This window comes from Oncorhynchus keta, chromosome 19 (assembly GCF_023373465.1).
Source record: "Oncorhynchus keta strain PuntledgeMale-10-30-2019 chromosome 19, Oket_V2, whole genome shotgun sequence".
Taxonomy (NCBI): Eukaryota; Metazoa; Chordata; class Actinopteri; order Salmoniformes; family Salmonidae; genus Oncorhynchus; species Oncorhynchus keta.
The window spans coordinates 33,178,530-33,196,672 of NC_068439.1; the positions used below are offsets into that span (position 1 = coordinate 33,178,530).

The following is an 18,143-nucleotide window of genomic DNA, read 5'->3' on the forward strand; positions in this document are numbered from 1 at the left end:
CAATTGAGACATGGATTGTGTATGCGTGACATTAATAAGGTGAATGGGCAAGACAAAGATTTTAATGCCACTGAATGGCGTATGATAATAGGTCCCAGGTGCACCAGTTTGAGTGTGTCAAGAACTGCAACGCTGATGGGTTTTTCACGCTCAACAGTTTGTGTGTATCATGAATGTTCCACCAACCAAAGGACATCCAGCCAACTTAACAACTGTGGGAAACATTGGAGTCAACATGGTCAGCATTCCTGTGGAACACTTCTGACACCTTGTAGAGTCCATGCCCGACGAATTGAGGCTGTTCTGAGGGCAAAACAAAGTACAACTCAATATTAGGAATGAGTTCCAAATGTTTTGTACACTGATTGTTTAAAGCAAAACTACCAAACCTATTGCTGATGGTGAACCTGAACGATCAAAATATAAATATATTGTAAGCTCCGTCCAGCAGGTATAGCCAGATGAGTTCTCTCTCCGGTAGCTTACCTTTATTTCAGCAAAACACAATTTAAAACAGAGCATTTGATAATACCTATCAAATTACAGTGACCTAATATTGCGCAAGCCATTTTACAAACATTTGAATGTTGAGTGCAGATGTGTCAGATCTCATTGGTCAGGCTACTGGCATTGCCTGGCGTTGTTCGGCATGCAAAATGACTTGTAGATAAATGACTGTCAAAACAGTTACATGCAGTTCAACACCGAAGGAGAGGACGCATCAGTTGTCATAAAAGTGGAGAGGTCTTTTCAGAAGGTAGAAAGAATGTAGTATGATCAACAAAAAAATGTGACCCGGCCGTCAGTTGGACCTCGGTAGTCAGTTGAACAGTGTTTCCTCCGACACATTGGTGCGGCTGGCTTCTGGTGTAAGCAGGCGGGTGTTAAGAAGCGCGGTTTGGCAGGTCATGTTTCGGAGGACGCATGACTCGACCTTCACCTCCTGAGCCCGTTGCTACAATGAGACAAGAACGGAAAGCGGGCAAAACACCGCCCCACCCCACAAATTTCTTTAAATAAAAAATGACATGGAGCGAAAGGACGAAGAGTCCTGTTTACTGTAGCAGTCTTAACATAACTTACATATGGACCTAAAGGCATACTTCAATATATATCAATCATTCATGCAAGTCATATAGCACACATACATCTTGTCGACATCTACATGATTACATCGGGGAGATGTTAATTTTACATTTTACCTTCATTTAACTAGGCAAGTCAGTTAAGAACAAATTCGTATTTTCAATGACGGCCTAGGAACAGTGGGTTAACTGCCTTGTTCAGAGGCCGAACGACTGATTTTAACCTTGTCAGCTCAGGGATTCGATCTTGTAACCTTTCGATTAGTAGTCCAACGCTCTAACCTCTAGGCTACCTGCCACCCGTGTGGAGAGTGTTTGCACATTGGCAAGATGTCACAGAAACTTCGGCATTAGATTGCATTTGCCCTTCAGCCCTGTTTGGATGATGGGTGTCAAAGCGGCTAAATACATATATATATATTTTTTTACATTTTAGCAGTGGTGTAAAGTACTTAAGTAAAAATACTTTGAAGTACTACTTAGGTTTTATTTGATTTAGCCTATATTTAACCAGGTAGACGAGTTAAGAACAAGTTCTCATTTACAACTGTGACCTGGCCAAGAAAAAGCAAAGCGGTGCGTACAGGTGCAGGTGCAGTGATCTGTGAGCTGCTCTGACAGCTGGTGCTTAAAGCTATTGAGGGTGATATGAGTCTCCAGCTTCAGTGATTGTTGCAATTCGTTCCAGTCATTGGCAACAGAGAACTGATAAGAAAGGCGACCAAAGGTGGAATTGGCTTTGGGGGTGACCAGTGAAATATACCTGCTGAAGCACGTGCTACGGGTGGGTGCTGAAATGGTGACCAGTGTGCTGAGATAAGGCGGGGCTTTACCTAGCAAAGACTTATAGATGACCTGGAGCCAGTGGGTTTGGCGATGAATATGAAGCGAGGGCCAGCCAACGAGAGCATACAAGTCGCAGTGGTGGGTAGTATATGGGGCTTTGGTGACAAAACGGGTGGCACTGTGATAGACTACATCCAATATGCTGAGTAGAGTGTTGGAGGCTATTTTGTAAATGACATCGCCGAAGTCTAGGATCAGTAGGATAGTCAGTTTTACAAGGGTATGTTTGGCAGCATGAGTGAAGGATGCTTTGTTAAGGAATAGGAAGCTGATTCTAGATTTCATTTTGGACTGGAGAGGCTTAATGTGAGTCTGGAAGGATAGTTTACAGTCGAACCAGACACCTAGGTAGTTGTCCACATATTGTAAGTAAGAACCGTCCAGAAAAGTGATGCTTGACGGACGGGCAGACGCGGGCAACGATCGGTTGAAGAGCATGCATTTAGTTTCACTTGCATTTAAGAGCAGTTGGAGGCCACGGAAGATGAGTTGTATGGCATTGATGCTCGTCTGGGGGTTAACACAGTGTCCAAATAAGTGCCAGAAGTATCCAGAATGGTGTCGTCTGCGTAGAGGTGGATCAGACACTCACCAGCAGCAAAAGCGACATCATTGATGGGTACAGAGAAGAGAGTCGGCCCAAGGATGGAACCCTGTGGCACCCCCATAGACTGCCAGAGGTCCGGACAACAGGCCCTCTGATTTGACACACTGAACTCTATCTGACAAGTAGTTAGTGAACCAGGCGAGGCAGTCATTGACAGAGTTGAAAGCCTTGGCCAGGTCGATGAAGACAGCTGCACAGTATCGTCTCTTATCGATGGCGATTATGATATCATTTAGGACTGAGGTGCACCCATCACCAGCTCGGAAACCAGATTGCAAAGCGGAGAAGGAACGGTGGGATTCGAAATGGTCGGTGATCTGTTTTTAACTTGGCTTTCGAAGGCCTTAGAAAGGCAGGGTAGGATAGATATGTCTGTAGCAGTTTGGGTCTAGAGTGCCTCCCCCAGCAGCTTCCCAATCTTTGGGGATCTCAGACGATACGAAAGAGGTTGAAACGGCTAGTAATAGGGGTTGCAACAATTTCAGCTGATAATTTTAGAAAGAGAGGGTCCAGATTGTCTAGCCCCACTAATTTGTAGGGGTCCAGATGTTGCAGTTCTTTCAGAACATCCAGATAGCTGATTTGGGTGAAGGAGAAATGGGGGAGGCCTGGGCAAGTTGCTGTGGGGGGTGCATGGCTGTTGACCGGGGTAGGGGTAGCCAGGTGGAAGGCATGGCCAGCCGTAGAAAAATGCTTGTGGAAATTCTCAATTATCGCAGATTTATCGGTGGTGACAGTGTTTCCTAGGCTCAGTGCAGAGGGCAGCTGGGAGGAGGTGCTCTTATTCTCCATGGACTTTACAGTGTCCCAGAATGTTTTGGAGCTTGTGCTGCAGGATGCAAATTTCTGTTTGAAAAAGCTAGCCTTTGCTTTCCTAACCGCCTGTGTATTTTGGTTCCTGACTTCCCTGAAAAGTTGCATATCGCGGGGGCTATTTGATGCTAATGGTCAAGGGCAGTCAGGTCTGGAGTGAACCACGGGCTATATCTCTAACTGGTTCTATATTTTTTGAATGGGGCATGCTTTTTAAAGATTGTGAGGAAAGCACTTTTAAAGAATAACCAGGCATCCTCTACTGATGGAATGAGGGCAATATCCTTCCAGGATACCCGGGCCAGGTCGATTAGAAAGGCCTGCTCGCTGAAGTGTTTTAGGGAGCATTTGACAGTGATGAGGGGTGGTCGTTTGACCGCGGCCATTACGGACGCAAGCAATGAGGCAGTGATCACTGAGATTCTGATTGAAGACAGCAGAGGTGTATTTGAAGGGCAGGTTGGTTAGGATGATATCTAGGAGGGTGCCTGTGTTTACAGATTTGGGGTTGTACCTGGTAAATTCATTGATAATTTGTGTGAGATTGAGGGCATCTAGCTTAGATTGTAGAATGAATGGGGTGTTAAGCATGTCCCAGTTTAGATCACCTTGCAGCACGAGCTCTGAAGATAGACGGGGGGCAATCAATTCACATATGGTGTCCAGGGCACAGCTGGGGCCAGAAGCTGGTCTATAGCAAGCGGAAACGGTGAGAGACTTGTTCCTAGAAAGGTGGATTTTTAAAAGTAGAAGCTAAAATTGTTTGGGCACAGACCTGGATAGTATGACAGAACTCTGCAGGCTCTCTCTGCAATAGATTGCAACTCCGCCCCCTTGAATGCATGTAACCAAGGCTTTTACAGAAGTCAACAAATGAGAGGGCCTGGGGAATGGGAGTGGAGCAAGGCACTGCAGGGCCTGGATTAACCTCTACATCACCAGAGGAGGAGTGTGCTAAGGGCTATAAGAACTGGTCGTCTATTATGTTTGGAACCGAGAGTAAAAGGAGCAGGTTTCTGGGCGCGGTAGAATAGATTCAACGTATAATGTACAGACAAAGGTATGGTAGTTTGTTAATACAGTTGGTATTGTCTCTAGACATCAATTAAACATAGTTTTTTGGGGAATCTGTACTCCATACATTTTCCCTGACAACCCAAAGTACTTGTTACATTTTGAATTGCTTAGCAGGACAGGAAGTGTGTGAAATTCAAGCACTTAACAAGAGAACACGTGGTCATCCCTATTGCCTATGGTCTGGCAAACTCACTAAACAAAAATAAATGTCAGGGTTGGAGTGTACCCCTGGCAACCGTACATTTTAAAAACAAGAAAATGGTGCGGTCTGGTTTGCCTAATATGGAATTTGAAAGTATTTTTACTCTTACTTTCACTTTTGATACTTAAGTATATTTTAAAACAAATACTTTCACTCAAGTGGTATTTTACTGGGTGACTTTCACTTGAGTCTTTTTCTATTAAAAAAGGTATCTATACCTTTACTCAAGCATGACAATTGGGTACTTTTTCCACCACTGCATTTTAGCAGATGCGACTTACATTTCCATTTTTTTTTAAAAATATATTGTGTTATTGTGTGTGTACAGATGAGGGGGGAAAAACAATTTAATACAATTGAGAATAAGGCTGTAATGTAACAACATGTGGAAAATGTCAAGGGGTCTGAATACTTTCCGAATGCACTGTACATCACTTTACAGTATATGTTACATCCCTACTATATACACTGATAATAATTCATATATCAGGAGATAAAAGCTATGCTAATAATAATGGACCCAGGACAGGGTGAGAATAAAACTGAAATTTACTTTCAAATTAATAAGGAGATGGCCAATACCTTGGCAATTAAAGTGGGCCTGAATGGCAACTGTAGAAGTTCACTGCCTGGTGCTTTCAGGTAACAGTGATCTGATAAGTGCTGCTGCACTCTTTCTATGTATGCACAGACACACAGATGAGGGAGATGAAACATCTCTCACTTATGCACTGGCGGTGTTTCTTCAATAAAATGTACAGTACCAGTCAAAAATGTGGAAACACCTACTCATTTAAGGTTTTTTCTTTATTTTTCGACTATTTTCAACATTGTAGAATAATATTGAAGACATTAAATATATGAAACACATAAGGAATCATGTAGTAACCAAAAAAGGGTCAAACAAATCAAAATATATTTTATATTTGAGATTCTTCAAAGTAGAGATCCTTTGCCTTGACAGCTTTGCACACTCTTGGCATTCTCTCAACCAGCTTCATGAGGTAGTCACCAGGAATTAACAGATGTGGCTTGTTACAGGTAATTTGTGGAATTTCTTTAAGCCAAATCAGTTGTCACAAAACAAAGTAGGGGTGGTATACAGAAAATGGTATTTTACCAAATATGGCTAAGTCCATATTAAAGCAAGAACAGCTCAAATAAGCAAAGAGAAACAACAGTCCATTAACTGAAGGTCAGTCAATCAGGAAAATTTCAAGAAATGTAAAAGTTTCTCAAGTGCAGTCACAAAAGTCATAAAGCGCTATGATGAAACTGGCTCTCATGAGGACCGCCACAGGAAAGGAAGACCCAGAGTTACCTGTGCTACAGAGGATACGTCCATTAAGAGTTACCAGCCTCAGAAATTTCAGACCAAATAAATGTTTCAGAGTTCAAATAACAGACACATTTCAAAATCAACTGTTCAGGGGAGACTGTGTGAATCAGGCCTTCATGGTAGAATTGCTGCAAAGTAACCATTACTAAAGGACACCAATAAGAAGAAGAGATTTTTGAGATGTGCTGGTCCCCACGGTAGAGTGTAAAACGACGAGCCACATAGAAAGGACAATATGAAGTGCTGGAGAGAATAGAAGAAGTTAATGATTGGATCTGACAGCCAGGTCGTCGGCCCCCGGGAGCAGATGTATCACATAAACCTGTTAAAAGCATGGAGAGAAAAACCCCAATTGTCACGTACCCCACACCCACTCAGGAGGCAGCCGCTGTGTATGTGTCACCTACTCTGTCCCCTGCACAAGTACAGGAAGTAAAGACCCTGATCCAGAAAACAGATGTGTTTTCAGGGACACCAGGCCGAGTAGATAAACTGTTGGAGAAAATTGGTCAAGTTCTGTACATTACGACCCTGCACCTAGCCAAAGGTTACTGCCAAACTCATCTGACTCCCAGAGTCAAATAAAGACAGCCTTTGCAATCCCTGATGATTTGTTTCAATACACAGTCATGCCATTCGGCTTACACGGGGCCCCAGCCAACTTTCAACGCACCAGGTCCTAAAACCGAACAGAGCTTACGCCGCAGCCTATTTACATGGCGGATCTACAGCCCAGATTGGGAATCCCACTTACCTAGGGTACAGGCAGTGCTAGACGCCCTTAGGAAAGCAGGACTCACGGCAAACCCTGCCAAGTGTTGTGGGGTTAGAGGAAACCGAGTATCTGGCAAGAGGGTTCATCAAACCCCAACTTAAGGTCGAGGCAATTAGAAAGTGGCCAAAACCAGGAAATAAGAAGCAGGTTCGAGCCTTCCTAGGGTTGACCAGTTACTTCCGGAAGTTCATCCCAAGTTATGCAATAGTGGCCGCCCCACTCACCGACATGACTAGTGCCAGAGGGCCAAACATGCTAAGATGGGATGAAAAAGCCAATAAATCATTTAGAACATTAAAGGAGGCTCCCTGCTGTAATCCAGTGCTGGTGATACCAGACTTTGAGCATGAGTTCATTGTTCAGACGGATGCGTCAGAGGTCGGCTTGGGAGCCGTGCTCTCCCAAGAGGTAGATGGGGTGGGAAAGCTGGAACCACGGGAGGCCAACTACTCAGTCTTGAGAAAGAGACTGTGGCAGTAAAGTGGGCTCTAGAAAGCCTGAAATACTACCTGCTAGCACGCCACTTCACTCTACTCAGTGACCATGCCCCACTCACCTGGATGCAGGTGTTTTTTGAGTCTCCAACCGTTTCACTTTGACATAAAACACAGAGCAGGGAAGGAAATGGGAAATGTGGATGGGTTGTTCCGCATGCACGCCTATTTTGCTGCGGTAGCCCGACCTAGGGGATGCTCAGCATATGTGGGAACTCTTGTAAACTGTTGGAAAAGCTTTCCTCATTAAGATGGTTGAGAATGCCAAGAGTGTGCAAAGCTGTCATCAAGGCAAAGGGTGGCTACTTCGTAGAATCTCAAATATAAAATATGTTTTGATTTGTTTAACACTTGTTTGATTACTACATTATTCCATGTGTTATTTCATATTTTTGATGTCTTCACTAGTACTCTACAATGTATAAAATAGTAAAAATAAAGATAAATCCTTGGTGTGTCCAAACTTTGGACTGGTACTTGTGGCAAAGAAGGGGGCCGAGTGATAAATGGCAGATATGTGAGGGCAGAACTAATAAACGGGCTCTGCCCTCACACTAAAATGGCCATCCCTGAAAAGAACGACATATCACAAAATGTCCGACCGCCAAAAACAACAATCCCCAGAGGAAAGGGGAACGCTCAGAAGGTGGGGGCGACCCACAGATAAGGGGTCAAAACAAACCAGGAAGAGAGAGGAAGGGGCTGGTGGATCTGTGAACCATAGAGAAAGAGAAAGTAACAATATATAGTAGCTGGTTTATACCATATATGAACTGGACTGTTTGGACTTCTGTTTGCATTTGGACTAGAGGTCGACCGATTAATTGGCATGGCTGATTAATTAGGGCCAATTTCAAGTTTTCAAAACTATCGGTAATCACATTTTTGGACGCCGATTACATTGCAATCCAAAAGGGGACTGCGTGACAGGCTGACCACCTGTTACGCAAGTGCAGCAAGGTGCCAAGGTAAGTTTCTAGCTAGCATTAAACGTATCTTATAAAAAACAATCAATCTTAACATAATCACTAGTTAACTACACATGGTTAATGACATTACTAGTTTAACTAGCTTGTTGCATATAATCAATGCAGTGCATGATAATTTATCATCGAATCACAGCCTACTTCGCCAAATGGGTGATTTGGCCTTTAACAAAAGCGCATTTGAGAAAAAAGCAATCGTTGCACCAAAGAACCTAACCATAAACATCAATGCCTTTCTTAAAATCAATACACAAGTAAAAAAATGTTTAAACCTGCATATTTAGTTAACAGAAATGTATGTTAGCAGGCAATATTAACTTGGGAAATTGTGTCGCTTCTCTTGCGTTCAGTGCAAGCCGAGTCAGAGTATATGCAGCAGTTTGGGATGCCTGGCTCGTTGCGGACTGTTTGAAGACCATTTCTTCCTAACAAAGGCCGTAATTAATTTGCCAGAATTTTACATAATTATGACATAACACTGAAGGTTGTGCAACGTAGCAAAAATATTTAGACTTAGGATTGCCACCCATGTTCGATGAAATACGGAATGGTTCCGTATTTCACTGAAAGAATAAACATTTGTTTCCGAAATTATAGTTCCCGGATATGACCATACCTAATGCTCGTATTTCTGTGTTTATCATATTATAATTAAGTCTATGATTTGATATTTGATAGAGCAGTCTGACTGAGCGCAGCAGCAGGCTCGTAAGCATTCATTCAAACAGCACTTTCCTGCATTTGCCAGCAGCTCTTCGCAATGCTTGAAGCATATCGCGTTTATTACTTCAAGTCTATCAACTCCTGAGATTAGGCTGGCAATACTAAAGTGCCTATAAGAACATCCAATAGTCAAAGGTATATGAAATATTAATGGTATAGAGAGAAAGTCTGATAATTCCTATAATAATTACAACCTAAAACTTCTTAACTGGAAATATTGAAGACTCATGTTAAAAGGAACCACCAGCTTTCATATGTTCTAATGTTCTGAGCAAGGAACTTAAACGTTAGCTTTTTTTACATGGCACATATTGCACTTTTACTTTCTTCTCCAACACTGTGTTTTTGCATTATTTAAACCAAATTAAACAGGTTACATTATTTATTTTAGAATAAATTGATTTTATTTATGTATTATATTAAGTTAAAATAAGAGTTCATTCAGTATTGTTGTAATTGTCATTATTGCAACAAAATATATTTTTTTAAATTTTATTTAAAAAATGGCCGATTAATCGTTATAGGCTTTTTTTGGGGTCCTCCAATCGGTATCGGCGTTGAAAAATCATAAACAGTCGACCTCTAGTTTGGACCTGGACATACAGAGAACCCGATTCATATACCGGACCCTGCAATCCTTGACCACGCCTGCGGCCTGGGCGGACCAGAACGGAGAAACCAACATACAGGTACTGTACGGTCTTGCTCTAAATTTGTCCTGTTCGATTTTGGTGACGGTCTCCGCTTAATTTGTGACAAACTCTCCTAACCTTGAAGAGGTTACTGTAATACACATACTGTAATACCCATGAGGTGTTCGTGGACTAAGCAATTCATATGTTGACTTGGATTCCATAAAGTTGGATTTAGTTTGAGCTCAATTATTTGTGTTTATGGGCAATGTGAAAGGGTCGATGGTGATCTTTTGAGAGGCTACTCAGATTCCTTGCTCCGGCCACACCCACAGACAGTCTCTTCTCCGGAATGAGTCTGGATCTGTGTACCTCCCCGACCATTCACAGAATGTGAGCACATTCATGGCCATCTGATTGGTCCAGAAACCAATAGGTTGGACCAGAGCCAAAACCCATGTGGGTAAAGAAGAGGTTTGAAAATGTGTCATTGGCTTTGATACTCTGATTGGTTAGACGAGCTACTCCTCACCAAAAACATCTTCAATGATGGCTTCCTCAGAATAAAGTATGTAGTGAACAACAGAGCAGGGGTCTAACATACCACCTAGATACCAGGGGCTTGTTCAGGTAGATGCAATGGTAGAAAAAATTCAGATAGAAAATGCATCCGTCATCCATTGAAAATGACTGATTCCATTAGTTTGACAGAAGTAGTGCCTAGTATAAACACTGAGAAGTTCATGCATGTGATTTATGTACAGCTTTGTCTTGGCCAGGTCGCATTTGTAAATGAGAACTTGTTCTCAACTAGCCTACCTAAATCAGTTATCACCATTACCTGAACTGGGCCTCAGTGCCTGTGACCTCATCAAGGTGCTGCTGTAGCACTAGGAGTTCGGTAGAGTAGCGCTCCTCTGTCTCTTTGGCATGCTGCTGGTAGTAGGCCCTAAGGTGCTCCACCTCCAGTCTGTGGCATTCCTCCAGCTGGGCCCGCTGCTGCTGGACGTCGGCCCTCAACTTCTGGACGTCCTCAGCAGTGTGGGAGGAGGGCGAGGCAGTGGTCAGCTCCCTCCCATCTGGGTAGAGAGAGATAGTGTAAGCATTAGCATGGCTATGTCGACGGAAGCAGACGGGCTCTATCTTTCCCATTCATTTTGGTATTGAGGCTTGCAGACATTCCAAATGCAGATGGTATAGAATATGGGCACCACATAATTCGGCACCATTTTGGGGTGATCAAGATTTACCATCAAGGCCGTGTGTGGAAGTAATAGAGCTGTCGATAATCTTGCGCAGGCTGGCGATCTCCTCCTGACTGCTGCGCTTCAGATCATTGTACCCCAGCTGTATCACCTCAATCTAAGAATAACAAGTAGTTTGACAGCAGAGTTCATTGGCGTTATCATTAAAATCAATTAGCTAGAGTGCCTTCTGGAAGTATTCACACCCCTTGACTTTCCCCCCCAAAAATCAAAATCGAAATTGTCACCGTCCTACACACAATACTCCGTAGCGTCAAAGTGGAATTGTTTTTTTCTTTTTATAATTTTTTACAAATTAATAAAAAATGAAAAGCTGAAATGTTATGGCAAACCAAAATAAATTCAGGAGTAAAAATTGACTTAACAAGTTGCATGGCCTCAGTCTGTGTTCAATAATAGTTTTAGACTTGATTTGTGAATGTACCCCACACATACAATTATCTGTAAGGTCCCTGAATCAAGCAGTGAATTTAAAACACAGATTCAAACTCAAAGATCAGGGAGGTTTTCTAATTCCTTAAAAAAAAGCACTACTGGAGGTTAAAAAAAGAGAAAGAAAAAAAAATAAACATTGAATATGCAAGTTATAAATTACACTTTGGATGGTGTATCAATACACCCAGTCACTACAAAGCTACAGGTGTAGTTTAAGGCAAGAGTTTAATTGCTGTGATAGAAGAAAAATTAGATCAACATTGTATACTAAACAAAAATAAACATGTGACGTGTTGGTCCCATGTTTCATGAGCTGAAATAAAATCCCAGAAATGTTCAATAAACACAAAAAGCTTATTTCGCACACATTTGTTTACATCTCTGACAGTGAGCATTTCTCCTTTGCCAAGATAATCCATCCACCTGACAGGTGTAGCATATGAAGAAGCTGATTGAACAGCATGATCATTGCACAGGTGCACCTTGTGATGGGGACAATAAAAGGCCACTAGAATGTGCAGTTTTGTCACAACACAATGCCACAGATGTCTCAAGTTGACAGTGTGCGCAATTTGCATGCTGACTACTGTAATGTCCACCGGAGCTGTTGCCAGAGAATTTAATGTTAATTTCTCTACGATAAGCCACCTCTAACATTGTTTCAGAGAATTTGGCAGTACATCCAAGCGGCCTCACAACCGCAGACCACGTGTAACCACGCCAGCCCAGGGACTCCACACCCAGCTTCTTTACCTAAGAGATCGTCTGCAGACCAGCCACCAAGACAGCTGATGAAACTGTACGTTGCAAAAAAGGATCTGTACACAATTCCTGGAATCTGAAAATGTCCCAGTTCTTCCATGGCCTGAAAATGCAGACATGTCTCCCATTGAGCATGTTTGGGATGCTCTGGATTAACGTGGACCACAGCGTGTTCCAGTTCCTGCCAATACCCAGCAACTTCGCACAGCCATTGAAGAGGAGTTGGACAACATCCCACAGGCCACAATCAACAACCTGATCAACTCTACGCAAAGGATATGTGTTGTGCTGCATGAAGCATATGGTGGTCACACCAGATACTGACAGGATTTCTGGTATCTGTGACCAACAGATGCATATCTGTATTCCCAATCATGTGAAATCCATAGATTAGGGCCAAATTTATTTATTTCAATTGACGGATTTCCTTATTTGAACTTTAACTCAGTAAAATCTTTGAAATTGTTGCATGTTTCGTTTATATTTTTGTTCAGTGTAGTTACTCCACAATTCTAACCTCAATGACAGTGATGAATGAAAAGAAGGAAGTCTGTACAGAATAAAAATATTCCAAAACGTACAGTAATACTGCAAAAAACAAATTGGAAATGCAATTAACTTTTTGTCCTGAATACAAGTGTTATATTTGGGGCAAATCCAATACAACACATGACTGAATATCTCTCTCCATATTTTCAAGCATAGTGGTGGCTGAATTATGTTATGGGTATGCTTTAATAGTTAAGGACTGAGGAGGTTTTCTGGATAAAAAAAAGAAATGCACAGGCAAAATCCTAGAGGAAAAGCTGGTTCAGTCTGCTCTCCGCCAGACACTTGGAGATGAATTCCCCTTTCAGCAGGACACAAGGCCATATCTACAGTGGAGTTGCTTACCAAAAAGACAGTGAATTTTACCCATAGCGGCCTAGTTACAGTTGTGACTTAAATCTATTTCAAAAGCTATGGAAAGAGCTGAAAATCGTTTTCTAGCAATGATCAACAACCAATTTGACAGATCTTGAAGAACTATGAAAAGAATGGGCAAATGTTGCACAATCCAACCCAGCTGTAATCGCTATCAAAGGTGATTCTAACATGTATTAAAATACTTATCTAATCAAGATACATTAGTGTTTTTATTTGAAATCTATTTTTACTTTTAAATTTTTTTTTTTTTTTTTACAAATGCATCATCCAGGTTAGGGGAGGATTTGGCCGGCTGGGTTGTCCTTGTCCCATCGCTCACTAGTGACTCCTTGTGGCGGCCAGGCGCATGAACGCTGACTTCAGCGGCCAGTTGTATGGAGTTTCCTATGACACATTGGTGTGGCTGGCTTCCAGGTTAAGCAGGCAGTGTGTCAAAAAGCAGTGTGGCTTGGCAGGGGTCATGTTTCAGAGGACGCATGGCTGTCAACCTTCACCTCTCCCAAGTCCATACGGGAGTTGCAGCGATGGGAAAAGACTAAATACCAATTGGATATCACGAAATTGGGGAGAAAAAGGGACATAGATATACACACACACACAGTTGAAGTCGGAAGTTCACATACACCTTAACCCAATACAACTAAACTTAGTTTTCACAATTAATCCTAGTAAAAAAATCTCTGTTTTAGGCCAGTTAGGATCACCACTTTATTTTAAATTTGAAATGTCAGAATAATAGTAGAGAGAATTATTTATTTCAGCTTTTATTTATTTCATCACATTCCCAGCGTGTCAGAAGTTTACATAAACTCAATTAGAATTTGGTAGCATTGCCTTTAAATTGTTTAACTTGGGTCAAACGTTTCGGTCAGATTGGTAGGCCTTCTTGCTCGCACATGCTTTTTCAGTTCTGCCCACAAATGTTCTATAGGCTTGAGGTCAGGGCTTTGTGATGGCCACTCCAATACCCTGAAATCCGAGCAAGGGTAGCATTCCAGAGGGACATCAGAGACTGTAACGTTCTTTGCTTCACGGAAACATGGCTCACTGGAGAGACGCTATCGGAGGCGGTGCAGCCAGCAGGTTTCTCCACGCATCGCGCCGACAGAAACAAACATCTTTCTGGTAAGAAGAGGGGCGGGGGCGTATGCCTTATGGCTAACGAGACGTGGTGTGATCAAAGAAACATACAGGAACTCAAATCCTTCTGTTCACCTGATTTAGAATTCCTCACAATCAAATGTCGACCGCATTATCTACCAAGAGAATTCTCTTCGATTATAATCACAGCCGTATATATTCCCCCCCAAGCAGACACATCGATGGCTCTGAACGAACTTTATTTGACTCTTTGCAAACTGGAATCCATACATCCTGAGGCTGCATTCATTGTACCTGGGGATTTTAACAAGGCTAATCTGAAAACAAGACTCCCTAAATTGTATCAGCATATCGATTGCGCAACCAGGGCTGGAAAAACCTTGGATCATTGTTACTCTAACTTCCGCGACACATATAAGGCCCTGCCCCACCCTCCTTTCGGAAAAGCTGACCACGACTCCATTTTGTTGATCCCTGCCTACAGACAGAAACTAAAACAAGAAGCTCCCACGCTGAGGTCTGTCCAACGCTGGTCCGACCAAGCTGATTCCACACTCCAAGACTGCTTCCATCACGTGGACTGGGATATGTTTCGTATTGCGTCAGATAACAACATTGACGAATACGCTGATTCGGTGTGCAAGTTCATTAGAACGTGCGTTGAAGATGTCGTTCCTATAGCAACGATTAAAACATTCCCTAACCAGAAACCGTGGATTGATGGAAGCATTCGCATGAAACTGAAAGCGCGAACATGACCGAATACAAACAGTGCAGCTATTCCCTCCGCAAGGCTATCAAAGAAGCTAAGCGTCAGTATAGAGACAAAGTAGAATCTCAATTCAACGGCTCAGACACAAGAGGCATGTGGCAGGGTCTACAGTCAATCACGGACTACAAGAAGAAAACCAGCCCAGTTACGGACCAGGATGTCTTGCTCCCAGGCAGACTAAATAACTTTTTTGCCCGCTTTGAGGACAATACAGTGCCACTGACACGGCCTGCAACGAAAACATGCGGTCTCTCCTTCACTGCAGCCGATGTGAGTAAAACATTTAAACGTGTTAACCCTCGCAAGGCTGCAGGCTCAGACGGCATCCCCAGCCTCGCCCTGAAAGCATGCGCAGACCAGCTGGCCGGTGTGTTTACAGACATATTCAATCAATCCCTATACCAGTCTGCTGTTTCCACATGCTTCAAGAGGGCCACCATTGTTCCTGTTCCCAAGAAAGCTAAGGCTGAACGACTACCGCCCGTAGCACTCACTTCCGTCATCATGAAGTGCTTTGAGAGACTAGTCAAGGACCATATCACCTCCACCCTATCTGACACCCTAGACCCACTCCAATTTGCTTACCGCCCAAATAGGTCCACAGACGATGCAATCTCAACCACACTGCACACTGCCCTAACCCATCTGGACAAGAGGAATACCTATGTGAGAATGCTTTTCATCGACTACAGCTCGGCATTCAACACCATAGAGACCCTGGGTCTCGACCCCGCCCTGTGCAAATGGGTACTGGACTTCCTGACGGGCCGCCCCCAGGTGGTGAGGGTAGGCAACAACATCTCCACCCCGCTGATCCTCAACACTGGGGCCCCACAAGGGTGCGTTCTGAGCCCTCTCCTGTACTCCCTGTTCACCCACGACTGCGTGACCACGCACGCCTCCAACTCAATCATCAAGTTTGCGGACGACACAACAGTGGTAGGCTTGATTACAAACAACGACAAGACGGCCTACAGGGAGGAGGTGAGGGCCCTCGGAGTGTGGAGTCAGGAAAATAATCTCACACTCAACGTCAACAAAACTAAGGAGATGATTGTGGACTTCAGGAAACAGCAGAGGGAACACCCCCCTATCCACAACGATGGAACAGTAGTGGAGAGGGTAGTATAAGTTTTAAGTTCCTCGGCATACACATCACAGACAAACTGAATTGGTCCACTCACACAGACAGCATCGTGAAGAAGGTGCAGCAGCGCCTCTTCAACCTCAGGAGGCTGAAAAATTCAGCTTGTCACCAAAAGCACACAAACTTCTACAGATGCACAATCGAGAGCATCCTGGCGGGCTGTATCATCGCCTGGTACGGCAACTGCTCCGCCCACAACCGTAAGGCTCTCCAGAGGGTAGTGAGGTCTGCACAACGCATCACCGGGGGCAAACTACCTGCCCTCCAGGACACCTACACCACCCGATGTTACAGGAAGGCCATAAAGATCATCAAGGACAACAACCACCGAGCCACTGCCTGTTCACCCCGCTATCATCCAGAAAGCGAGGTCAGTACAGGTGCATCAAAGCTGGGACCGAGAGACAGCTTCTATCTCAAGGCCATCAGACTGTTAAACAGCCACCACTAACATTGAGTGGCTGCTGCCAACACACTGACACTGACTCAACTCCAGCCACTGTAATAATGGGAATTGATGGGAAATGATGTAAAATATATCACTAGCCACTTTAAACAATGCTACCTAATATAATGTTACATACCCTACATTATTCATCTCATATGCATACGTATATACTGTACTCTATATCATCGACTGCATCCTTATGTAATACATGTATCACTACCCACTTTAACTATGCCACTTTGTTTACATACTCATCTCATATGTATATACTGTACTCGATACCATCTACTGTATCTTGCCTATGCTGCTCTGTACCATCACTAATTCATATATCTTTATGTACATATTCTTTATCCCCTTACACTGTGTATAAGACAGTAGTTTTGGAATTGTTAGTTAGATTACTTGTTGGTTATTACTGCATTGTCGGAACTAGAAGCACAAGCATTTCGCTATACTCGCATTAACATCTGCTAACCATGTGTATGTGACAAATAACATTTTATTTGATTTGACTTTGTAGTCCTTAACCCATTTTACCACAACTTTGGAAGTATGCTTGGGGTCATTGTCCATTTGGAAGACCCATTTGCGACCAAGCTTCAACTTCCTGACTGATGTCTTGAGATGTTGCTTCAATATATCCATATAATTTTCCTCCCTCATGAGGCCAGCTATTTTGTCAAATGCACCAGTCCCTCCTGCAGCAAAGCACCCCCACAACATGATGCTGCCACCCCCGTGCTTCGCGGTTGGGATGGTGTTCTTCGGCTTGCAAGCCGCCCTCTTTTTCCTCCAAACATGACAATGGTCATTATGGCCAAAAAGTAATATTTTTGTTTCATAAGACCAGAGGATATTTCTCCAAAAGGTACAGTCTTTGTCCCCATGTGCAGTTGTAAACCGTAGTCTGGCTTTTTTATGGCGGTTTTGGAGCAGTGGCTTCTTCCTTGCTGAGCGGCCTTTCAGGTTATGTGGATATAGATACTTTTTTACCTGTTTCCTCCAGCATCTTAACAAGGTTAATAGCACGCTGTTGTACTGGGATTGATTTGCACTTTTTGCACCAAAGTACGTTCATCTCTAGGAAACAGAATGCGTCTCCTTCCTGAGCGGTATGACGGCTGCGTGGTCCATGGTGTTTATACTGTGTGCTGTTTGTACAGATGAACATGGTACCTTCAGGCATTTGGAAATTGCTCCCAAGGATGAACCAAACTAGTGGAGGTCTACAATTTTTTCCCCCTAAGGTCTTGGCTGATTTCTTTTGATTGTCCCGTCATGTCAAGCAAAGAGGCACTGAGTTTGAAGTTTGGCCTTGAAATACATCCACAGGTACACCTCCAATTGACGCAAATTATGTCAATTAGCCTATCAGAAGCTTCTAAAGCCATGACATCTTTTCTGGAATTTTCCAAGCTGTTTAAAGGCACAGTCAACTTAGTGTATGTAAACTTCTGACCCACTGGAATTGTGATAGAGTGAATTATAAGTGAAATAATCTGTCTGTAAATAATTGTTGGAAAAATAACTTGTGTCATGCACAAAGTAGACGTCCTAACCGACTTGCCAAAACTATATAGGTTGTTAACAAGAAATTTGTGGAGTGGTTGAAAAAATGAATTTTAATGACTCCAACCTAAGTGTATGTAAACATCCGACTTCAACTGCATGTGTGTTATATATATATCTCAATAAATACATGTT

General features: G+C 43.0%; 1 protein-coding gene across 1 annotated transcript in view; it reads right to left on the reverse strand.

Annotated features, from left to right (window-relative positions):
- LOC118398090 (A-kinase anchor protein 9) overlaps positions 1-18,143 on the reverse strand; it is a 121,120-nt gene that overhangs the window by 64,003 nt on the left and 38,974 nt on the right. The window contains 2 exon segments of the mRNA XM_052470292.1: positions 10,421-10,658; positions 10,830-10,941. Coding sequence (XP_052326252.1) covers positions 10,421-10,658; positions 10,830-10,941 — 350 coding nt within the window.